Source organism: Nannospalax galili, unplaced genomic scaffold, assembly GCF_000622305.1.
Source record: "Nannospalax galili isolate Female #2095 unplaced genomic scaffold, S.galili_v1.0 scaffold356, whole genome shotgun sequence".
Taxonomy (NCBI): Eukaryota; Metazoa; Chordata; class Mammalia; order Rodentia; family Spalacidae; genus Nannospalax; species Nannospalax galili.
In genome coordinates, this window is record NW_008338126.1 from 2734969 (window position 1) to 2760245 (window position 25277).

Here is a 25277-nt window from a genome sequence, read left to right on the forward strand (position 1 = left end):
ACTCAGAACAGTGGCCAGATGGGTACATTGAGTGGGATGGTAAGCCACAATAGCCAGGCAAGTGGGCCTGTATCAGCTCTTCCACCTGGACACAGGGGAACTTCACCTCTGGCCTGGCTGACCACAGGGGCACCTGGAAGCAGGAGGGGAGGGAGAGGAAAGGCTCTTTGCAGCAGACAGTTCAAACTTGAGCCTAATGGGGACATAGTCCCCTGAGCTGAAGCATATGATTTGAACAGTGGGGTGGAAAATGAACGCATAACCTAGAACACAGGGGAAGAGGCTGTGTGCATAGCAGAGGTGAGCAGTTTCCCATTTACCCATGGCTTTGACCCCTTCTCCTCACCATGCCCCTGGGCCCCTGGCTCTTACCTGCTCCTGGATGATGCTGATAGGCTGGCTGTGGTTCCGCTGGGACTGTGTTCTCAAAGATGTTTGATTCTTAGAAAAAGGAAAACAGGAATCCAGGCGGACAACATCTGCTGAATGTCCCTTGAGTGCTGGGTTTTAACATGACCTTTTTTAGGGCTGTCTCTGGCCCAAAGCTGACCAATCAAGGATTTGGAGGGTGATTCAGGGAAACATAGATGGTTGGGGAGTACAGACAAGGATGATACATGAATGGTGAGTCCCCCTGGTCTCAACCAGAGCTCATGATGCTGGGGTGTCTTACCAAGTGGCTACAGGACACACCACAGAACTACTCCACCAAGAAGCAAGGAAGCTGGGGCTTTCACCCACCAGCAACCCTGCTCCCTCACTGGTGGAGGCCATAGATCTGGCTTCTGGTCTCCCCTGGAGGCTAAAGAGCCCTTGGATCAAGACACACAAGAAGCCACAAGTATACATTAGAAACTTCCTGCAGGTATCTCGGGCAGTGATATAGATGGTATGCCATGTTTCCACTGACCATGTTGCTTAATACTGTTGTTAGAGAACAGGAGTCTCCATTTTACTGGCAAAGGAAAAACTACTCAGGAGGTTAAAGTAGCTAATGGAGAGAGTAGTGTTCTTGCACATGCAGGCCTCAATACTGTGTCCCCCTCCTGCACCATCCTACCATCTAGTATGATGTCTGGAGCAAGCATTGCCACGTGACCACAGGTTAATTACGCTACCTTGTAAAGTGATGCTGGTACTTCTTTTCCTCCTACAGCTGCCATAAGGAATACAGATTACATAAGTCAAGTGCTCAGCTCAGAGCCTGGCTCCCAGGCAGGTCTCAACATGAATTAATAGGGCAGCAATAGGGAACCAGGGGTCTCTACCAAGAAGCAACCCCTCACGCTCAGCTCAATGATATCACCCCCATCCCTGGATAAATGGGTCTTTCCTCAGGAAACCCTCAGAATTTCTCTACTGACTCTGTCCACTAATACTGAAGCCTATCCCAGTTTTCCCCACATTAATGCAGAAAAGCAAAGCAACCACCCAGCCTACCTATATTCCATGGTACTCCAAGGGAGAATGTATAGTGCTCTGATTCTCTCTCTCTCTCTCTCTCTCTCTCTCTCTCTCTCTCTCTCTCTCTCTCTTTCTCTCTCTGCCTCTCTTCAGAGAGCTGCCCTCCGCACACAGTACCTACTTCCTCGCCTCCTGCCTCCTCAGCCCCCTACAATCTAGCATCCATTCTCTTCCCCGACCCTGGGTGCCCCTGACAAAATCCCAGAGATCATTTCTCAGCAGCATATAATGCTGTTGTCAGTCTCCTCTCTCTGAGCCTCTTTTTCCCCAATGACATATAAACTCCTACCTCTGTAGACTAAATAGCTCGTTCCTTTGGGTATTGAGTAAACATTTCTGATTACGTGCTTGTATGCAAATTTCTGCTGGACTTCTGAGGGCCCAGACTCTGCTATCTCCTAGGGAACAGCAGCTGCTCTTACAGCAAGCAGAGCCTGGTACTCTGCCTGGTATCCAGCAGTCACTCTGGGTCTAGGTTTCTGTCTTTTCTTTCCGTCTTCTCTGGGCCTCAGTTTCCACAGCCAGAAAATGGGCAGGAAAAAGGTGATGGATTTGCTCTCTGAAGTTCCCTGCACCTACTCCACTAGGAACCCTTGTCACTCACCTTGAGTTTTCTTGTGAGCCTGTGTGCAGCCGGGAGTCCCTGGAGGCTGAGTGGGACAATTTCTGCCTCTGGATTTTCAGGAGGTTGGCTGGCCCCTCTTGATGGAGGACCTGACAAAGTAATGCTGCTGTCCTGACCGGCACGGCCCAGGGCCCGAGGAGACACAGGTGGGCCAGAGAGGCAGGAAGAAGTGCTTGGTTAAGGCATCTGTGGGCTTCTTGGCCCCAACGACCTACCACTTCTGGTATGTATAGCTCACTGCCCTGAGTCTGTATCGCAGCTCAGACTTCTTGAGCAACATGGTTAAAACAAAAGCTTGGGGTTGGAAATATGACTCAGTGGATAAGAGTACTTGCTGTACAAGCATGAGAACCTGAATTTGGATCCCCAGCACCCTTGTAAAAAGCTATGCCTGGTTGGGTGATCACCTATAACCCCAGCAATGTAGTCGAGGGTGGAGACAGGAGGATTGATGGGGCTTGATGGTGACCAGCCCGGCTCCAGGTTCAGTGAGGGACTCGGTCTCGAGGGAATAAGGCGGACAGTGACGGAGCAGGACACAGTGTCTTCCTCTAGCTTCTGCTGGGGCATGCACAGGCATGCACACTCGTGAGCACTCGTGAGCACACATGAGCAGAGAGAGCAAGTGAGAGGAGAGAGAGAGAGAGAGAGAGGAATCTGTTTTTATATACAAAGTTTTGCTACGTAGCCTTAGCTGATCTCAAACTTGTCATCCTCCTGCTTCAGCTTCCCAAGTGCGGAGACTACAGATGTGTACCACCATGCCAGGCTTAGGACACGGACTTTTGAGGTACAGTAGTTTGTTGTTTTTTGTTGTTGTTGTTGTTGTTTTTTTGAGATACAGTAGATTTTCAAACTTCAGCTCTGCTGTGTGGTCTTGGGCAAGTCACTTCATTTCTCTAAACATCAGTCCCCATGGCTGAAAACTGGAGATATTTCAAATCCTTCTCCCAGTGGCTATTTGTTGAATACTTAATCAGCACTATGTGCTTGGAACATATCAAAGAACATAGTATAGATCCTTCCTCTCCCCTCTCCTGGTAGCTATGTGTTGGGGAGGCAGACAACAACCAGTCAGGAATGTCAGCCAGAGAAGTACTACCCCCGATGGGTATTTGGAAATGTTGGGGATGCTAACTCTTCACAGACCTGAATCCAGTGGGGTAATGTGCACACAGTATTAAACATTGGTACATAGTAGGTGCTTAATAAATGCTTGTGACAACATGAAGTTGGTAAAAAGTAATTTTCCCTGAACCCCAATCACCACAGTGAATTAGAATGGGTAATTGTTACCCTGCAAGGCTGTATTTAAGAGTTTTCAAAAACTAAACTCAGAGCTGGGCATGGTGGCGCACACCTTTAGTCCCAGCACTTGGGAGGCAGAGGCATGTCGATCTCTGTGAGTTTGAGGCCAGCCTGGTCTACATAGTGAGTTCCAGGCCCTGGACCTTCAGGGAGACCTTGTCTCAAAAAGACAAAAAAAAAAAAACAAAAAAAACAAAAAATCCTGACCTCAGGACCTCATGCTTGTGAGGCCCACTACATCTTCCCTGCTCCCACCCACCAGTCCTTTTTTAAATTTGATTTTGAGACAATGTCTCACTGAGTTGCCCAAGCTGGCCTCAGACGTATGATCCTTCCACCTCAGTCCCTCAGTCGTTGAGATCACAGGCATGGGCCACCACACCTGGCCAAATTTTAAAGTTCATTTAAATTAATGAATGTTTAAGCAAAGTGTACCATGTGGCATGCCATCTTCTCATAAACCCTTTACAAATATTAGCTCATTAGTGTCGTTTTACAGATGAGGAAACTGAGGCACAGAGGGAGGTGGAGGAAATTGCTCAAGGCCATGAGGACTGCATGCAGCTGGATATGAATGCACCTGGCAGTCGGGAGGGGCTCAGCAGCTGCTTGGCTGTGGAGCAGGGAGTTTCAGATTTGCAAACCAGCTCAAGGCTGGCAATGGAAGGCTCCGTGCTGCACTGTGCTTCATCACACTGAAAAGGCTGAGGAGCAGAGTGTGGTGAGTGAGGAGTGTGAAAAAGGGTGAGGACAGGAGAGTCCAGAGGGTAAGAGGAGGGCACAAATCCTTCCAGACAACTCCCTGGAGATCCCGTGCCAGTAGCCTCTTCTGAAGCAGGAAGAGAGCCAGGCAGCCTCCCCTTATGTAACCATGAACTTCCTCTAACTAACCTTGGCTTGTTAGAGGCCCGGGCTTGGCCAAAGAAGCAGGACTAATTGGCCATCAAAGGAGAAGGAGGAGAGGGGTTGGACCAGCTGGAGGCTTCCTTTGTGTCCGCTCACCCCTTGCCTCCTGGCCCTGTAAATACGCTGTCAGGATCCCCCTTCTGCCAGGCCTCCCTGTGACCCCACCTCAAGGCCCAACCCTTCAGCTTCCTCCCAACCCTTGAATCCCAGTTCTGCACTCAAGGCAGTGGAATCCTGGGCGCCCAGTCACCCCATTTTTCCCGTCTGTGTCTTGAAAAAGTGATGGGGCACCTCAGAGAACTGGGATGAGTTAAATGAAACAACCTGCATAGCGTGGATGTGACACCCTGCTCGGTACAAGGTGACTCTGGCTGTTGCTTATATGCTGCTGACATCCATCTGCTTGTAATCACACAGATGCCTGCTGCTGTATGGCTTTTTATACTCTTCACCTGTAGAACCATTCATTTAGTTCCCACAGCAACCCAGGGGCCTGGAGTATGATTAGGAATCCCACTTGACAGATGTGGAAGCTGAGGCTTGTGACAGTGATTTCTCCAAGGTTTCACAGTGCATCATATGCAGACCTAGGATCCAAACTCAACCACTGCCTTACCAGTAAACCATGGGTGATACAAGTCCCAGTGGTATTAGGGGCTAACATTTCCCTGAGGGGCCCCTTCTATGCCTGATCCCCAGTTCCCACCCTGTCCCAGAACAGTGGGTGTCTACTCTCCTCAGCCTCAGCTCTGTGTGGGAGCAGGCCTTTGGGATGCTGGGCCCCAGTTTCCTCATCTGTGGAATGGAGATAGTAGCCTTTCCCTGTAGGACTGGGCGACTCAGTGAGAGATGACGTGTGGCCCTCAAGCTAGAGTGAGATCCATAAATGGCAGTGATTCTAGCCCCCTCCTCACTTTCTTTCCATCGGCCCAGGAACCAGAGGCCAAGGTCACGCCTTTGTCAGAGGACTCTTGGGAAACCTTGTCATTGTCCCGCCTGGACTTCAGGGATGTCATTTCTGGTGTGCAACCTTCACACCCCAGCCTTGTGGAAACATGAACTGGGCAGAATAACTCTGCAAGAAAAACAAGCTCAGAGGGATCTGATGTAGTGCTGGGCCTGGGGTGGGGTGTGGCTCCCAGGAGTCTGAGGACTCAGCAAGACCCCACGGGGGACTACCCTAATGACAACAGCCTCTGCCCCGTAGAGCCCACCTCCCCCGCCTCCCTTGCTCTCAGCCTTCCACCCTTCTCTTGGACCCTTCACCTCTCTCTCCTGTATTGTACTCTTTCTCCACCCCCCTGACTCCTACTGTGCAGACCCCAGGCCTCTGATCAGGTTCCAGCAGAAATCTGGGATGGGGGCTGCTCCTTCCTGTCGCCACCTCCTGGCCACTTGTACACCTGAGAAATGCCCTCAGGTCCCTGGGAGAGATGTGACTCCTGGGACCCCAACAAGAGTTCCCAGGGTGGACAGGTCTCTCTCTTTCTGCTCTCTACCACAGCTCCTCTGTCAGCTCAGGGAGGCAGACACTAGGCAGCACCCTTGCTGTCCCCTGGGCACCAGCTCTATACCCACTGATCAGTGACAGATACAGATATGAAGACAAAACTGGCTTAGAGAGGGACCCCAGCTATAGGTATGCATCCCCACACATACACAGAGACACATAGGGCCACAGCACTGAGCAGTATGAACATCTGCTCTCAGAGAGATGTGCACCAGGCACAGGTGTGCATACCTGGAGAGATACAGACCTACACACCAGCAGATTCTGTGTGCCATGGAAACAGATGAGTGCACTTAGACAAGCACATATTCCCTGGGGGTAATATACTATGACATTTTCACTGAGACATGGATGGACATGCAAGGTACACCTGGGTACATGCAGATTATATATATATATATATCCTTAAACATATGAAGGACACATGTATACCCAGCAACACAGTTTGATCCATGTGTATGCACAGAGATGAACTTATGTGTAAAGAAACAGATATGAAAGTGCAGGTGGGTGCAGTCACACAAAGGCAAATTCACACTCCATGAAGGACATCCACACAGTGGTTGATGTCTGGGGCATAGACAGCACAGTAGGCTCATGTACAGAGGAACCAGTATGGCCACTTGTCCCCAGTGACAGAAATGACCGTGACACTTGTCCCCTCCCTTGGCTGGCATACTCACCACTGCGTGGAGCTCACACCCTTTCAGAGAGGTTCCCAGGATCCTGTAGCTCCAAGTACTGCAGAGCCAGTCCCAGACAAGAGGGCCACCTCACACCAAGATATCCCTGGAGGTTGAAGAGTGGGTCCTCAGGGCTTAGCCTGAGTCGGCACAGATGGGCACCCAGATGCTCAGATTTGACAGTATTGTGGGCAGCTTAGGTATACCCTAATGACCAGGCAGGTGACAGTCTTTGTTCCTTCTTCACACCTGGGGGTCAGGAGAGAAGCCTTGGCTACACTCTGATTGGAGGCAAGGGCAGGCAGGCAGCAGGAGGCCCCACCCAAAGGTGACTTCAAGGAGAGAGGGGTTGGAATGAAACACACAAGAAGATCCAGGTATGCATGCCATTTAGAGTTCACACACATGGAATGTGGAGACAGTGCCCCAAATTACCTGGCGGAGCCTTCCTTCTGCCCCTCACCCATCAAACCACTCAGAGCACACCATTCTCCACTAGTCACAGGCCTGGAAGGGTGAAGTGACTAGGTCAAGGTCACGCAGCACGTGGTCCAGGTTCTTGGCACTCCATGCCTAATCACTAAGCTAGACCCTACTGCCACCCCTGGGGGTTGGGAGGAGGTGCTGTGGGAGGAACGTTTGTGTCCCCAACATTCATGTGCTAAAACTGTAAAGCAATCACATTAGAAGTTACAGACCTTTAGGAAATGATTAATCCTTCGGGAATTAGTACTCTTATAAAAGAGACCTCAGAGAGACCCTTACCTCTTCTACCATGGGAGGACTCAGCTAGGAAACGGCTTTACCAGCCACAGTCCAGCCTCCAGAACCCTGAGAAATAAGCATCTGTGGTTTAGAAGCCACCCAGTGTGTGGGATTTCATTATAGCAGCCTGCACAGACTAGAGGAGCAAGGTTAACAGCACAGGTTTGGGCACAGGCAATCATGGGTCCAGAGGGAAAAGGACTCTTCCTAGCTGTGGACCTTTGGACAGTTCAGTCCATAAACGGCTGCTGAGCATCTAGGGTATGTGTTGTAAGGTGTAGGGCAGAGATGAATAAAAGGATGTGCTCAGAGCTGAGCCTTATACTGGGCACTAGATGGAAGCCCAGAAGTCAGGGTGGCCTCAGAAATACCAGCCAGCTACAACCCTCTCTGGTTGAGTGTGCCCAGTAAGGAGGAACTGCCCCAGCTTGGGATGGGAACAAGATAACACCCTGGAGGAGGTGACAAGTGTTTTGCAGGCTGAGAAAGAATCCACATGGAAATGGGGCAGAAAGAAGTATGATCCAGACTCTAGGGCCCATTGTGTACAGAGAGGTGAGAAAAATGACATGTGGTAAAGGCTGGGGCTCACCATGCATGGAAGGCAGAAATCAGAAGAGCTAGCACAGCACCCTGAAGGGTATGAAAACCACTTTGAGCAGAGGATGCTGTGGAGGAATTCGATTAGCATTCCAAAAAGATTCAGGTGGAAAGTGGTTGAGGATGGCCAGCTCAGGCAAGTGAGGACTCCTGCCGCTGTGAGAGCAGGAGAGATGCCCAGTTTGCATAGGGATGACGTTGGAAGTCAGTCAGAACAAAGCTCCACTATGACAGGGGTGTGGGTGTGAGGCAGGAAAGTCAAAGCAGACTCGGTTTTTGGCTTGGTGATTTAGTTATGCCATAACCTGATGTGGGAAATACCACACGAGAATCAAGTTAGGGATGGGGACAGTGCATGTTCAATTTGGAAGCTATTGAGTTGGGGGACCAGAAACAGGATACCATTGGGAAGGTATGAAGAAAAGGCTGTATGAGAATGCAAGGAAGACAGAAAGTGGTTCCAGAGAGCAGGACGAAAGTTCCAGAGGTGGGGTGGGTGAGTTCTTGTGGTGGAACTCAGCCCAGGACCCTGATAGGAACACAGAGTTCAACTTGCTCCTTTGGCAAATGCGGAGCCTACTGTGTACTGTTCTGAGTGCTGTGAGGCTGCACTCATGTGAGTTACCTGAGAATCCCAGCACCATGCCCTGTCCCTCACCCTGCCTCTTCCTTCACACAAACAGTAAGTGTTTAATAAAAGTTCTACCTCTCAACCTGCCCAGAACCTTTTCTTTTCCATCCATTCCCGATGCCCTTTGCTGAACACCTTCCAGGTGGCTTCCTCTGCTGGCAGCCAAGGGCTCCCTGGGGACTGCCTGAGAAAAGGATGGGCCAGAGGTGACATGTACTCTGGCAGATGGATGGCCGGGTTCCTCTAAGGTAGATAAAAAGCATCCTTTTTCTGGTGCAGTGAGCCAGGCTTGCTAAGATGTCCATCCGTGATCTCACTTAATTCTACATGAGACTAGCAGGCTGCTGCTGTCTCTCCCTCCCTGTGGAGGAAGCTGGGCCTCACAGAGTGTGGCTCACCTTCCCAGCCCCCTCAGCTAGGCAAGTGGGACAGTCAGAAACCAGAGCCCAGGCTCTGTCCAACATATGTTACAGTTCCCCTCCAGTGCCCCCAGGCCTGGTGCAGGCTCTGCACAGACACGGTGGAGGGGGTAGGAAGATGGTTCAGCTGGCAAGGTGCTTTCCATACAAGCATAAGAACCTCAGTTCAATCCCTAGAACCCATGTAAAAAAACAGGTGTAGGGGCTGGAGAGATGACTCAGCAGTTAAAAGCACCGGCTGCTCTTCCAGAGGACCCAGGTTCAGGTCCCAGCACCCACATGGCAGTTAACAACTGTAACTCCAGTTTCAGGGGAATCCAACGCCATCTTCTGACCTCTGTGGGCATTGCATGACATGGGTGCATTACATGCAGGCAATACACTCACATACATAAAATAAAAATTAAAAAAAAGAAAGAAAAAGAAAAAAGAAAAGAAAAGAAAAGAAAAGAAAAGAAAAAAAGCATGTGGTAGGCTAAATCAAAGGGAAAGATTCCCAGAGGAAAAGAAAGGTCCTATTTTTTACTGGATATAGGGCCCTCAAGAGCACTTCTGCAGTCCCAGCTCCTAGCACGGGGCTTGAACATAGTGATATGCAAATAAGGCTTGTGGCTCAGCAAAGCCCCAAACATTTACTGTTCCTGGCCACACTGCACAGAGCCATCATTACATTGGGAGATACAGAGCGGGCTTCGGGGCCTCCAGAGTTCTGATTCTGCTATGCCTGCTGCATTCTTCCATGAAAAAGATTTCCCCTCCTCATCCGCCCACATATTCCTTCTCTCTTCCTTCAAGCTAAATTCTCACATTAGGAGGAAGCTCATCCACAAATGTGAGCCTCCTTTTGACTCCCCTTGGAGTGGAGGCTGGGAAAAATCAGTAGCAAGCACCTGCTGTGTGCTTTAACATATGTGGTCTCATTTTCTTTGCCCCAGCAGCCCCAGAGGCAGGGCTGAATGGCCCCACTGGATGGATTAGAAGACCAAGACCCATAAAAACGAGATGACTTATTTAAGATCACCTGGCAAGGGACTGGAGAGATGGCTCAGCAGTTAAGAGCACTGACTGCTCTTGCAGAGGACTCAGGGCTCGATTCCCAGCACCCACATGGCAGCTAACAACTGTCCTACTCCAATTCCAGGGGATCTGATGCCCTCTTCTGACCTCCACAGGCATGACACAGCATGGATAGATGTACACACATGCAGGCAATACACTCATACACATAAAATAAAAATAGTTAAAAAAAAAAAAAGATTACCTGGCAAGCTGGATCCAGGCTGAACTGGGATTAATCCCAGATCTGCCTGGCTGGGAAAGTTAGACTCTTTCTCTATCATCCTATTTCCTTCTAGGCCCAAGCTACGCCCCTTTCTGGTACAGGGTGACCATTACAGATCTCAGTATGTGTCAACCTAGTGACACTAGATCCATCACCTTAACGTGAAGTGAAGGAAGCACCTAGGGATCAGCTTACTAATTCAAGGGGCCGATGAATTATTCACACTACCATTAACTTGAAGGCTTTTCCAGCCTCACCTCTCTTTCCCCCTGCTCAGGCTCTCAGATCCCCACCCCTCAACTCAGCAGCCGTGATAAGGGGACCCCTGTGAGGAGATGCTGGCAGAACTAGAGGCCTGCCTACTGCTGGCAGTGGCACTGCTGGGCCCAGGTCTTGGGACCCAGGCCATGGAAGGTAGGTGTCCTGGCAACCAGGAGAGGTTGGGAGGTGGGAGCAGCCAGAGCCAGACCAAGGCTCAAGCCAGCAAGCAGGAGGCCTTTTAAGGGGGCTGGCCAAGCTGAGGATGTGCTTGCTTCTGCAATGTGGAGGTGAACACTTGCTGTCTGCTTCACATACATGAGGGCATTCAGTCTTTCACAATGAGGTTCCAGGTGAGGGTTGGCCCCTTCCAGATGAAGGGCTTGAGGGCTTAGGCACAGGTCCAGATAGTTACTATGGGTGAAGGGAATGGTTCAGAGAAGTGTAGAAGGCTCATGGTGGGAAGGAGTCTCTGTTCTGAGAGCCCACTGAGCTTCCCACTGCAGCCAGGGGCACTAAATTCCTTACTGTTGTGGTCAGTAGCATGCTGGCTCCAAGCGGCTGTGAATTTTGGCTCCTGCATCCTGAGTGCATTCCCTGTGCTGGCTGGGAGCCAAAAGTCTAAAACTTGCCATGTAGACCAGGCTGGCCTTGAACTCACAGAGATCCACCTGCCTGTGCCTCCCAAGTTCTAAGATCAAGGGTGTACACCATCACATTGGCTAGAACCACAACTCTGAGAATGCCTCGCCCTCAGCAATCCTAAGCCCTGCCGTCCCTCTGCCTAGAAAAAAGAGTTCTCCTTCCAGGAGTCCCTTAGAAAAGAGTCTCTTTTCTCTTAAAAGTATTTTTTAATTACTTTTATTTTTTTATATTTTATTTTGTGTATGTATGTGCATGTGCATTATGCCTCAGCACACATGGAGGTCAGAGAAAAACTTGTGAGAGTGGATTCTCTCTATCACATGAGTCTCTGGGATCAAACAGGTTGTCAGGCTTGACAGCAAGCGCCTTTACTCACTAAGCCATCTTGCCAGCCCCCTTTTTCTCTTTTTGCATCCTTCAAGCTTAGGTCAAATGTCACTTCCTCCATGAAGTCCTCCTCATCCTCTGTTGGCCTCTGATTCTCTGGGCTCCCTCTGCCCACCTGTGCTGTGGTTCTGGTAACTTTGTGCCATTCTGACCCTCTAAGTATCGTCTGTGAAGTTAGTGACATCATTTCATCTTTCTGCAAAGGATGAGCGTGCTTTTTCGGGGGAGTGCTCTGCAAACACTCACCTACACCTTGTTTTCCTCAAGCTCAACTGGTTGTCAGGGAGGAAAGGAAGCTTGCCAGTCAGTGCAGGAATGAGATGGTAGTTCAGGGTTCCAGCCCAGCCTGGGTAGCAAGAGGAGCTAGTTCTTATTTTCTAGCTTCCAGATTTGGAATCACCTGAGGGTCAGCATGCCTGGCTCAGTCATAACAGGCAAGGTTTCCACTTGGGTTGGTGCCCAGCTCTTAGCTCTTACTGCTCTGTGATCAGGGCTGAGGAAAAGACAAGGGCAAGCACTGGAAAGAACATCCATCCTCTTACCTTAAGGCCCTGAATCAGACACTCCTCTTGGTGTTGTCCTGCCCATGGACCGGACAGGAAGCCAATAATATGGTATAGAATGTGTCTGCTCAGCCACTGCATTACCTCTGTCTCCCTAGCACTCCTGGCACCCAGCAAGGACTGGATACTGCTGTCCCAAGAACCCCCTGTGGTATAGCACACCACACAGTGTGGTTTCTCCTGGCTTGCTTGACTCTCCTCAGCCCCAGCCCTTCAGTGAGCTTCCCTGGGTGGGAGGTTCATTCTAAACCAGCACAGAGCTCCTGCAGCATGCAGAGCACATGTGTGGTGACTGTATCCCTCTCTCAGGGATTTTACTCAAGTGTGTACTTGTGGACGCCTTTGGCTGCAAGTGGCAGGACCCAGGCTGCCATAAGCTCTTAGGCAAGAAAGCTATTTGGGTTCTGTAACAGGGCAGGAGGAGTGCAACTGAGCCTGCCAGCAGCCAGGGCCTCCTGGCCCCGGGCCATTTCCTGTCTTCACATGGTTCTTGCCATCTGTGGACATGTTTCCACAACCCTGAACCTGGTCCCCCTAGGGCTCCCAGTCTCAGCCTAGGGATGCCAATACAGATATTCTGAGTAGAGCTTGACGTGGCCTGGAGCACTCACCCTCCCAGAAGGTCAAGTGTCTACTTCTTCCTACCTAGGCAAGGAAAGAGGTTACTACAAGGAGGAGTTCTGGGCCAGCCAGGGCTTGAAAAAAAAGAAGATGAAGAAGAATGTTCATTATGTTCCTTTATGGGACCAGCAAGATGACTTAGCAGGTAAAAGTGCTTGCAAGCCTGGTGACATGAGTTCCATCCCTAGAACCCATGCAAAGATGGAAGGAGAGAAATGACTCCATAAACTTGTCTTCTGACCTCCACATACACTCTATGGCATGTGTGCCCCCAGGCCTCTGTTTCTAACACACACACACACACACACACGCACACACGTGCATACACACACACACTTAGTTGAGCATGGTGGTTAGTGCTTGTGAGCCCAGCACTCAGGAGCAGAGGCAAGAAGAACAAAACAAGTTCAAGACCAAATCATTCTACATAGTGAGTTCTAGGCCAGTCAGAGCTACACAGAGACTCTGGCTCAAACAAACAAGCAAACAAAAAACTTTTTTTTTAAATGTAGGGTACAGTGGTGCATACTTATTGTCCTAGCCACTGGAGAGGTTGAAGTTGGGGGATCTCTTAAGTCCAGGAGTTCAAGGGCAGTCTGAGCAACAAAGCAAGTTTATAGAAACTCCATCTCAAACAATCAGAAATTGTTATGGCTGGGGGTGTAGCTTCATGGTAGAGCACTTACCCAGCATGTGCAAAACCTTGAGTTCCACCCTTACACTACAGTCAATCCATCAATCTATCCATCCATCCATCCATCCATCCATCCATCCATCCATCCATCCATCCATCACAAAACAAGACCTATAGATAAGCTCCCCTAGCCTTCTCTTCACTCTAACTTGTAGATTGAGGCAGAGACATCATTAGATTCAGTTTCCTTTATTTGTTTCCAACAAAACATAGGCTGAGCCTGGTACCCATACCTTTAATCCAGGTACCGAGGAGATTGAGGTGAGAGAATCTGGAATTCAAGACCAGCCTGGATTGCATAGTTAGACTTTGCCTCAGAAAAATTAATTAAAAAATTACTCTATAGGTGATGGTGTGTATTCATTCTACACTGTATAGCATTCTACTGTATAAGACTCCCTAATGAATTATATTTTACTTATTGAAATTGTTCTTGACATGTGCATGCATGTTTGCAGTGCATTCTGCTTACTCTCCCTCTGCCATTTTCTTTGTCTTCATCTCACCTCCATCAACTCACTTTCTCTCCTTCCTTCCTTCCTTCCTTCCTTCCTTCCTTCCTTCCTTCCTTCCTTCCTTCCTTTCTTTCTTTCTTTCTTTCTTTCTTTCTTTCTTTCTTTCTTTCTTTCTTTCTTTCTTTCTTTCTTTCTTTCTTTCTTTCTTTCTTTCTTTCTTTCTTTTAACCATATAGCCCAGGCTGGCCTAGAACTCATCATCCACCTGTCTCAGCTTCCAAAGTACTTCCCTTACAGGAGTATGCCACCATGCCAGGCTTGTAGCTTTTTAACTGTAGAGTTTTTCAAAGAGTTCAGCGAGGTATAGTGGCACATACCTGTAATCTCGGCATGTGAGAGCCTGAGGCAGGAAGATTACAAATTTGAAGCAAGCCTGGCCTATCCAGTGATACCTTGTTTCAAAAAACCAAAACAAAACATCTTTTTTCAAAAGCTTAGCAAAGGTGACTGAGCTCCTCAGAGAATGCCTGTATGATCCACCCTAGATGACTGTGTGGCCAACCCAATGCAGAGTTTGTTTCAGGTTAGGATGTTTAGGAGTTATTTTAACATTCTTTTTGATCTTTTAAAATTATGGAAATTATTTTGTATAAATTATAAGTAAAATTATGAACCATATACCTGTAAAGGAGTCTAGCAATCAGGTCTGCTTCCCTCCTCCCTCCTTGAAAAGTATTTTCTTTTAAAATTATTTTTTTAAAGATTTTTAAAATTTTTATTATTTTTACTTTATGTGTATGCGTGTATTGCCTGCATGTAGGTAAGTGCACCCGTGTCGTGCAATGCCTGTGGAGGTCAGAAGAGGCTGTTGGATCCCTTGGGACTGGAGTTACAGATAGTTGTTAGCTGCCATGTGGGTGCTGGGATTTGAACCTGGGTCTTCTGAAAGAACAACCAGTGTTCTTAACTGCTGAGTCATCTCTCCAGCCCCTTAAAATTATTTTTATGTGTATGTATGTGTGTCTACATGAGTTTATGTGTGTGTGCAGGAGCCCACAGAGGTTAGCAGAGGGAGTCTAATCCTCTGGAACTGGAGTTAAGGCATTTGTGAGCTGCCGTGTAGGTGCTGGGAACCTACTGGTGCTCTTAACCACTGAGCCATCTCTCCAGCCCCTCATTCCTTTTTATACGCCTCCTGATAAAATTATTCTTATTGATTTCCAGTCATTTTTTCCTTTTATTATGTATTTGTTTATTTGGAACAGAGTATTACTGTGTAGCCCCAGCTGACTTGGGACTCATTATGTAGGCTAGGCTAGCCTAGAATTCACTGAAATCCATCTGCCTCTGCCTCCCAAGTGCTGAGATTAAAGGCATGCACACGTTTTCACAGAGAGGATTTTTTATGAACAATTTTTACATTCCTCACTGCATATACCTGAGGCCCAGCATATAAGGAATATCTTATTTGAAGTCAGAGGTCCCATACTAATACTTCCTAGATTCATTCTCATTCTCTCTCTCTCTCTCTCTCTCTCTCTCTCTCTCTCTCTCCCCCCACCCCCATGTGTGTGCATGTCTTTCTATGTGACTTTGGTTGGCCCAGAACTTACTATGCAGACCAGGCTGGCCTTGAGCTCACAGAGATCCACCTGCCTCTGCCTCCTAAGTGCTGGGATTAAAGGCGTGCACCACCATGCCTGGAATCACTTTCCTGCTTATGCTCTTAGCACTTATCACTTTCCATCTGCTCTACATTTTATTTGTGTTTATTGTCTGTTTCCAACAGGATCATCTGTGCTCTGAGGGCAGGGATCTTTGTTCTTGCTGTTTCCAGCATCTCTAGTGATGCCCAGTGCTCAAACAGTATTTATTGAATGATAAGCAGAATGCTCCCCAAGTATCTGAAGGACCCACAGATGCTTTAGCTCAGGCACACACATGGAGTGACGTGGGTCCTATCCTGTTCTCTTTTCATCCCAAGGACCCAGCTTTGCTGCCTGTATCCAAGACCCCAACATTGACTCTGAGTCATCCTTTTCTCTTATCTCAGGTATCAAATGTGGGGGTGTACTCTCAGCACCTTCTGGAAACTTCTCCAGCCCAAACTTCCCAAGCCTGTATCCCTACAACACAGAGTGCAGCTGGTTGATCGTGGTGGCTGAGGGGTCCTCTGTGCTGCTTACCTTCCATGCCTTTGACCTGGAGTATCATGACACCTGTGGCTTTGACTTCCTGGAGATCTATAATGGGGCCTCAGGAGACAAGGGCAACCTGTTGGGAAGATTCTGTGGCCAGGTGCCCCCGCCACCCTTTACCTCCTCCTGGCATGTCATGTCTGTCGTCTTCCATTCAGACAAACATGTGGCCAGCCATGGCTTCTCTGCAGGCTACCAGAAAGGTGAGAGGGGTTTGGCAGAAAAACTGGCCCCAGGTGGAGGTGGAGAGAGCACCCAGGCACAGGGGAGGTGAGAAGCCTGCATCTTAGTGCAGGCTACTCTGCTGTCAAGATGATCTGCTTTAGCACAGCCTATGGGACTTGGGCCTGCTACCCTTACAATATTCCCTTGCTTCTTCTGTGACTACCAGATGCCCCAGACAACTTGCTGTTCTCTGAAAGGAAGCCTGCAGGGCTCTGCCACCTTTGTCCTTCTCTCTTGGCATAGCATCAGGCCACAGGGGGACACTTGCTGCTGCTAACTGCTATTCACATCCCGTGGCCTCCCCCTCCTTCCTCAACCGGGATACCTGCCCAGGACCCAGGACAGCAAGAGCAGGAGTATCCATAGCCTGTGGCTTCTTCCCTCCCGGGGCCTTTACCTGCACATATCCCATACCTGAATCTTTAATTCCTTTCTCCTTCAAGCAGGCCTGTCACCTGTCGCCCAGCCTCATGGGTTGGGGGGGGAGCACCAGCCCTGCTCCTTACCTTTCTCCTTGCTTCTTTCCTCCTGTCTTTGGGCTTCTGTGCACAGTCCCAGAAGTCTTCCCTTCTCCTGAGGCCAAGACCAAATGCATCTGGTACATCAGCACAATGAGGACAGCCACAGACTCCTGTTCACAGGTCCACTCCCAGCAACCCCAGCACTCGGGCAGAACACCAGCCCCTGCTAGCAGGATATAGAGGCACAGAACTGTGTTAAGACACAAGAACAGGAGGCTGCCCTGATCAGAGCATGGCAACACAGACCCCGAGAGTTTTAGAATGTTGATATAAAATTCACTATAGGCAACATTTTCCAACATTTTTATTAGCAAGAATATCCTTACAGCAAACAGAACCATCTTATATGAATCTTTGAGATATAAAAAGATAAAAACAATATTTTAATGATACCCATTCATTTTACGAGTTTGCATTTGTTTGTGTGTGTATGTGTATGTATAAGCCTCAGGTTATTGTTCCTCAAGAGCTGCCTACCTTGTTTTTTAAAACAGCTCCCTGGACCTGGAGCTCTCCAGCTAGGCTAGAATGACTGGCCAGTGAGTTCCACGGAGCCACTTGTCTCCATCTCCCAAACCCTGGTATTACAAATCTGCCATACCTGATTTTTTTAAAAATTATTTATTTATTTATTTACTTATTTATTTATTTATTTATTTATTTATTTATTTATTTATTTATTTATTGAGACAGCATCTCCCTATAGACCCAGCTGGCCTGGAACTCACTGTGTAGACCAGGCTGGTCTCTATCTCAGAGATCTGCCTGCATCTACCTCCTGAGTGCTGGGATTAAAGGCATGCACCACCACACCTGGCCAACTGTGCCTGATTTTTATACTGGGATCAAACTCAGGTCCTTATGCTCACACGCCAAGCACTTTACCAACTGAACTATTGCCCCAGCCCCCAAGTTCACATTTTCAATGTTTTCTTATGATAAGCCAATCCTTGAAAAACAATGGATATTGATGGACTCCAGTCAGCTAAATTTTTATGTATAAGGTACCTGACTGTGGGTGCTGTCTTTTAGTTACATTAAAAGAAGACTTGGGACGGGGGACAAGATTCAGTGGGTAAGAGTGCAGGCATGAGGACCTGAGTGTGGATCTGCAACATCCATGTAAAAAGCCAGGCATGACCACATGCACCTGTGACTTTAGTGCCATGGTAGGCAGAGACAGGAGGATTCCTGGGGCTTGTTGGTCATCCAGCCTAGCTGGAAAAGTAGCAAAGTCCAGGATCAGCAGTAGACACTGTCTCGAGGAGATAAGGAGGAGTGTCAAAGCTGGACATCTAATGTCCTCCTCTGGCCTCCAAACACACACAGAGGCATGTGCACCTGGCACAGTGCATGCACATCCACACATATATGCACACATACATATACCATATACATCACACACACACACACACACACACACACACACACACACAGACGAGCCACAGGGTCATACACTAAGCTTGTTAATCAGTAGTTAATCTTCTGGGTTCCAATTCTGCTTGCCAATCCAATTCTGGATGACCTGCCTGTGTCTCTTGGGTCTTGTCACTTTAGTGATGTCCTGAAAATCTCCACATCTGTACGTGTGTCTTTTCTGGTGTCTCTGCGGTCTCCCACCAAGACCCTCACTTCACTCCTGGGGTGATATAACTCAAATGTGTGCTTTACTACAGTCCCACAATTCCCTAGTAGGGTTCAGCAGCTGCCTTCATCATACCTCCCTGTCCCCTCTTACCCCCTCATTCTTTCCTGGGAATCCTGAATCTCCAGACAATCTCCTTGAACTCAGATCCTTATCGCGGGGTTGGCTTAGGTGAACTCAGGCCCAGACAGGCAAGCTGCAAGCTACTGGACTTCTTACTGTAAGGGGGAAAAACCATACCTTCCCAGGTAGGTTCAGGGTACAGGCCTGTGCCTGCCATACACAAGTGTCTGTCACCACAGGAGCTACATTTAGGGATGTCTGGTTCCCCAGGGAAGCGGGCCACTCAAGTAGACTTCTTTTCAGATGTGTGTGGTGGTGTCCTGTCCGGTCTGTCAGGGGTCCTCAGCAGCCCCGATTACCCCAACAACTACCCCAACAATGTGGAATGCCACTGGCTGATCCGTGCCTCAGGGACTGCTGCTGTCAGGCTGGTGTTCCTGGACTTCCAGGTGGAGGGCAGTGAGGAGTGTGCCTACGACTATGTGGCTGTGCTTGGAGCACCGGGCCCCACTCATGGGCACCACTACTGTGGCCGCACCAGGCCCCCCACCCTTGTGTCCCTGGGCCATGAGTTGCAGGTAGTCTTCAAGTCTGACTTCAACATTGGAGGTCGGGGCTTCAAGGCCCACTACTTCTCAGGTAGGAGGGGCAAGCCCATACCGAACACCCATGCCGCCTGCTTTGCTTGGGGATTCAGTAATCTTTTGAGGGGAGTTCTGTAATCTTGCCTGCATCCTCGGGGACCTTTTTGCACTGTATCCAGAATGTTCTAGCATTCCCTTCTGGGCCAATGACAAGCCTAAGCTGGTCACTTCCCCGTGAAACTTCCTGCCTTACTCAGGCAGGATTAGTCTCTTCCTAAACTCCTTAGAGAACTCCTTCACACCCTCATCTTGAACTTCTTAATTTTGTCCATCTCCCTGATGGTGAGCCCCTTATTCTTGTACCCAGTATGTACTGCATGCTCAGTCAATGTGTGCCTAGAAGAATGGATGTGCCTTGGGGAGTCCACAGTCTAGTGGGGATGAGCCACTGTCATGAGCGCTAATAGGTACAATCCTGGGAGGACTTCCTAGAGGAGGGAGAATTGAGCAAAGCCTCGAAGAAGTCAGTCCAGCAGCAGGAACAATATGTTCAAAGGCATGGGAGGCAGAAGGTTGGTGGGCTGATGGTACTGGGGGATGTTTGGCAAGACTGGGATATAGGGGTGAACAGTATATTAGAACAGTATATCTCTGTGGCTGTGACAACATACATGAGATTAATAGGAATACCTGAGGCCAAGAGGAAAGGTCTATTTTGGCTCAGTCAGTCATGATTTTTGTGCCTGTGGTGAGGCAGAATATCATTGTACAGAGCAAATGGTGAGTAAAGGCTGCTCACCTCATGGCATCCAAGAAGCAGAGAAAAAAAAGGAAGGGATTGGGACCCTAATGCCCCTTTCAAGGGCACTCCCCCATGATCTAACTTCCTTCCAATAGACTCCACCTCCTAAATGTCCCACTACCAACCCAGACTTTATTAATTTATTTAGTTTGTGTGTGTGAGTCTGCAGAGGACTCCCCTTCTCCTCTCACTTCCCCTTCCCCAGGAGAATGCCAGGAGGTATACACAGCTGTGCGTGGCAACTTCTCTAGCCCACACTACCCTAGCTCCTACCCCAACAACATCCAGTGCCACTGGACCATCCGCCTGCCCCTTGGCTACCGGGTCAAGATGTTCGTCCTGGACCTGGGCCTGGAAGAGCCTAACAGCCTGACCAGAACCTGTGACTTCGATCATCTGACAGCCTTTGATGGGGCTAGTGAGGAGGCAGCACTGCTGGGGAAGTGGTGTGGCCACCACCTGCCACCACCTGTCATCTCAAGCCACAACCAGCTCCTGCTTGTGCTGCACACAGACCGCAGCACCTCTGGCAGGGGGTTCTCTGTGGCCTACATTGGAGGTCAGCTGGAGTTGATGGTGTGGGTACTCGGGAACTCTAAGGCCTCCTTCCCACATCTACTATGTCCCAATCCCTTAACAGTCTCTTCTAGCCCCTACTCAGTTATCCACTCTGGAGACCTTTGAGACCACTTCAGAGTGGCTCTCACTTATCTCCACTGCAATGGGACAGTCTTTCCACAGCTGTGACTCAATTACTCCTAACTCTTCCCCACTTGGCTTCTTTTTCCTTGGGCCCCCTACCTCTTCTACTATGGTTGATCCCTTATTTCCACGATTAATGACAAAATAGAGCAAAGCATCAATGGTAAAACATGGAGATGCCACCAGCCCTGCCTCTGTCATTCAGAAATGGTGACTGGGCAAAGGGCACTTGTATGGTCTCTCCCAACAGTGTAATAGGCAGCTGCTGTATGGCACCTCTGAGACATTCAGCCTCATGGCTGCAAACCCCAGGCATGATACCCATGTTCAAGGCTGGAAGAGAAAAGAAGAGGTACCAGTCACAAACATCTCGTCGTCAGGAAAATCAAAGCATTTCCAAAGCCTTCACAAACCTTCGTCTTGGGGCACATTGTTTTGAACTCAGTCACATGACCATGCCTTGCTGCAGAGGCTGGCTAAGCTGTAACTGAGACTTTTTCTAGTTTCTGAAATGTTGGTTAGATTTGTTGGAAAGAGAAGTCATTTCTCCCCTCTTCCGTTCATCCTTCCCAGGGTCCCAGGATAGAAATGCCTGTGTCTGGGCCTGCTACACCCTCTGGCCTGGCTCCTCTTCGTGCAGTGTGGAAACGGAAGCCCTCCCTTCAGTAACTCTACAGCTGGCAGTACAGGGAACTGATGCCCACTCTCCACCTCTGTGTCTGAGCAAGACACAGGGAAGGAGGTGCAGGCCCAGCTCCAACAGGCCAAGGCTGCACTCAGATGCTGCTGCCGCCCACTGTGTGGGTGAGCTCAGTTGTACAGGACTGATGAGTGCCCGAGTCAGGCATCCTAAAGAGTAAATGAGGTTACTGCAGGTTATGCCTGGCTCTGAGGATGTCTTTCCCTCACATACCCAGGCCTGTTCAGCAGTGAAAGGATCCTTCCTCTTTCCTCACCCCCAGCAGCTAAGGAGTTGGAGGCCCCAACAATGGAAAAGAAAACAGAGCTGTCCCAAGCTGGTAGTCTACAGACTTTGGGCAGAGCCACCTCTCTGGGCCTCTGTGGCCTCCATGCCTACGGGAAGGACAGTTGTGACTCTGTTGGCACTGTCCTCCTCTGGTTCTGCATGGCAAGAAGAGTATTCTGAGAGTCAAGTGCTATCTGGGGTCTGACCAGTGCAACCTAGAACATTCCTTTTGGTCTCTTGATCTTGGTTTTCCCAACTGTAAACTCAGGACCTGGACTGAAGGGTCTTCAGGGTCTTGCGTGCCTCTAAGAGCCTGACTCTGAGGTCCCATCCTGGGCAGTACAGAGTGATTCAGACAGCCTCTTCTTGCCATGCCTCTGGAATGAGGATGGGGGTGGCTCTCGTCCTGGCTCCTATTCTAGGACCTTCTGCACTCCTTCCCAGGTCCCTGTGGGAGGCCAGGGTCAGACAGGGTACTCGCATTGGGCCAGCTCCAGATGGGGCCCAGGCTGCATGTGGCCTCCTCACAGGGAAGGCGGCCTCGGCATCAATCGGGTTGACACACAGTTCAGCGCCACCAGGATCATTGTGGGAGACAGCAGGCCCATAAATCCCTGCCTGTCCAGACACCCGAGGCTGAAATATGTCTGAGACATTTCCCAGAGAGATGTGGGGGATCCAAGCCTGTGATTGCCAGGTCTCTCCTTTCCCTCCCTCCAGCTACCAGCCCCCACCTGCTTCTGCCTTGTATGCAGCCCTCCCCCGACACACACACACACACACACACACACACACACACACACACACACACACAGACACACACACAGACACACACACACACAGACACACACACACACACACACACACACACACACACACACACACACACACACACACCCCTGTGCAGTCCCAGGCACTGAGAAACACACTGTCCCAGTTCAGAGCATGCAGGGAGCTGACAAGTAGCAAAGAGCCAACCGCAAACTTGGAAATCCTATAGACCCAAGGGTAAAATCCTAATTTGGCCACTGCAAGCAACTTCACCTCTCAGAGCTGTTTCCAAAACTGCAGTGACTTTAGTTGTGCTCACCTCCCAGGGCCATTGTAGAGAGGGACAGCAGGGATCCCCACCCCACACTCTTCAGAACTGCACCCCCTACTCTGTCTTCCATCTTTGCTTGACTGTCCTTCAGAGCACTCTGCAATATATTTCACACATTCCTTGCCCCTCTGCCACTTAGACGGTAAACTCCACATGAGCTGTGGTGTGTCTGGCTTCTTCATTTCTGTTTGTGTATGCTGCTCAAAGGAGGCCATCAGTGACTGTTAACTGACTGAATGAATGATGGGATGAACTGCTGGGCATGTGGCTAAGTGATGAGCAAACAGTCACTTTTATTGTGGTGAAGAATGAATCACTCACTTGCATGTTCATTCATCCATTCAGCATTTCCTCAGCCTGCTGAGCCAAGCTCTGTGCTGGGCTCAGAGGACACAGAGACACCAACATACCACCTGCCCCAGGAGCTCACAGGCCCGGGGGCTTAGTGAACCAATGCATGTAAAGTATGATGCATATAAAGTATACTAGCTGAGTCCTATAGGAGGCCCTAAGCACCTTCCCCACTCTGGTTCTGCATCTGCTGCCTTCCTGGACTGCTTAAGGATAGGGATGATGGGTCAGACTGCAGCCCTAAGGTCTCAAGCTCCTCTGTCTTGTTCCCAGTGGTACCTATCAATGTGAGCTGCTCCAGGACAGACTTCCAGATCCTGATCTCTGCCCAGGCACTGACCCCACTGGAGTGGACCAAGGTTTACCTGGGCAGCCGGAGCTGTACCGCCCAAGAAGTTGGCAGCAACTTCCGGATCCAGGCCCACTTTGACACATGTGGCACTGAGTCTCAGGTAGGGGCAGGGCAGGGGACGAGTTCTGAGCCTTGTTGAAGGGCACCTACTACCCTTAGCTTCTCTCCTGGCTCTGGTGGCCTTTCAGGACTGGATGCAGGTTTGCTGGCACCCTTTCAAAAGACCCTGGTGGTGAACTCCTCTACAGTTTTTCCCTCTTCCTCCCATTGTCTCTCAGAGCACCCCCAGGGTCACTGAAGCCCTGATCCCTTTAATATAAACAGCCTGCCCCTAGCTCTCTCTCTTCCTCCACCCTCCCCAACCTGGTGACCCAACTCCATTCCTGGGTGCCACAAACAAAAGGTCTTTTCAAGTGTGAGGATCTACCTCCTTCCAAAGGCTGTAGGGTTTACAAAGGAAAGTTTTCTACTATCCTTGGATTTTGGAGGCCTGAACCCAGGCTGGAGGCTCTCAGAGAGTACGGAGTCTAGGCAGTGGCGTAGCACCTTGGATACTTAGAAGGAGGTAGGGAAGACACTGGGGAGGAAAGTAGCAGTGGTCTGCCTCAATTGGAGAGTCCCTAGCCCTGTAATCCGGAAATCTGCAGCCTGGTTTGGCAGAAAGCAAGTGCCCCCTTGTCCTGCCCTTTTAGCCAAATGTATACGTACCCTTGGCCTCTGTCGTCCTCTACTCTGCCTCCCCTGGCCTCCTGGCAGCTACTCCCCTTTGGATCTGAGAAGGAATTTGAGGGGCAGCAAACATCAGCCCATCAAATCTGATACCCTTCAATATAGCCCACCCTCCCTTTTTTATAACTCTTTTTTTTCTTCTTCTTCTTCTTGAGAGAGGGTTTCTAGTAGCCCCAGCTGGCCTGGAACTCCCTATATAGATCAGGCTGGCCTTGAACTCACAGAGATCCACCTGCCTCTGCTTCCCTAACGTACAGTTTTGTTTTTGTTTTTGTTTTTGTTTTTTTTTTTTTGGTCTTTTTGAGACAGGGTCTCCCTGTAGCCCCAGCTGTCCTGGAACTCACTATGTAAACCAGGCTGGCCTCGAACTCACAGAGATCCACCTGCCTCTGCCTCCCGAGTGCTGGGATTAAAGGTGTGTACCACCACGCCCGGCCTGTATAGTTATTTTTAAAGTTACATTTATTTATTTTTGTGTGTGAGCCTGTGCACATGTGGAGGTCAGAGGACAACTTGTAGGAGTTGGTTTTCTCCTTCTACTATGTGAATCCTGGGAACTGAACTCAGATTGCCAGACTTGGTGGCAAGTACTTTTTCCTGCTGAGTCATCTCGCTAACCTGAGTGCCCCTTTGATAGACAGGGACACAGGCTCTGAGTGGCAAGTAGTCTGTGACTGAGCTATGGAACAAGGCCTACACATATCTAGGGGAGCAGGGAGAGCCTGAGCCTCCTCAGATGTGAGCGCATGTCTATGACCCTACAGAGAAGAAACAACACCTCAGTGATCGTCAGTGTGCTGTATATCGACTTCTCTGTTGCTGGACATGCAGACATCCACAAGTATGAGGTGCGCTGTGAGCCGAGGCGCAAGGAAGCATCTGTCCACCTGCTGTCAGGCTCCGACTGGCTCCGGCCCTATGCTGCCACTGCTGAGCACCTTCAGGAGGCACCACCCAGGGATGAGGAAGAGGTCCTGGAGGGCCCAGGGGCCATGGTGGCCCAGGACACCAGTGACATTGTCTTCCTGGGACTCTGCATCTTGGCTGGAGTCTTCATGGTCATTGCCATTGTGGTCCTGATGCTGCTGTAAGTGGGTAGGATGGAGGACCTGGCATCCCTAGGAGGCAGCTTCAGAAACCATAGTAGGGGCAGGATGGGGCTTGCTGACGTGCTGACCATGGGCAAGTCATGGTCCTCTCTGAGTCTCTGTTTCTAGGGA

At 49.6% G+C, this 25277-nt stretch overlaps 1 protein-coding gene across 1 annotated transcript; it reads left to right on the forward strand.

The window, feature by feature from the left end:
- The first annotated feature begins 2206 nt into the window (after positions 1-2206).
- Cdcp2 (CUB domain containing protein 2) lies at positions 2207-25277 on the forward strand. The gene is made up of 8 exons (XM_008833023.2): positions 2207-2312; positions 2816-2879; positions 10471-10607; positions 15870-16217; positions 18772-19107; positions 20060-20413; positions 23250-23428; positions 24822-25277. Exons 3-8 carry the CDS (start codon positions 10529-10531, stop codon positions 25146-25148), a joined length of 1623 nt encoding a protein of 540 aa, XP_008831245.1. The 5' UTR covers positions 2207-2312; positions 2816-2879; positions 10471-10528; the 3' UTR covers positions 25149-25277.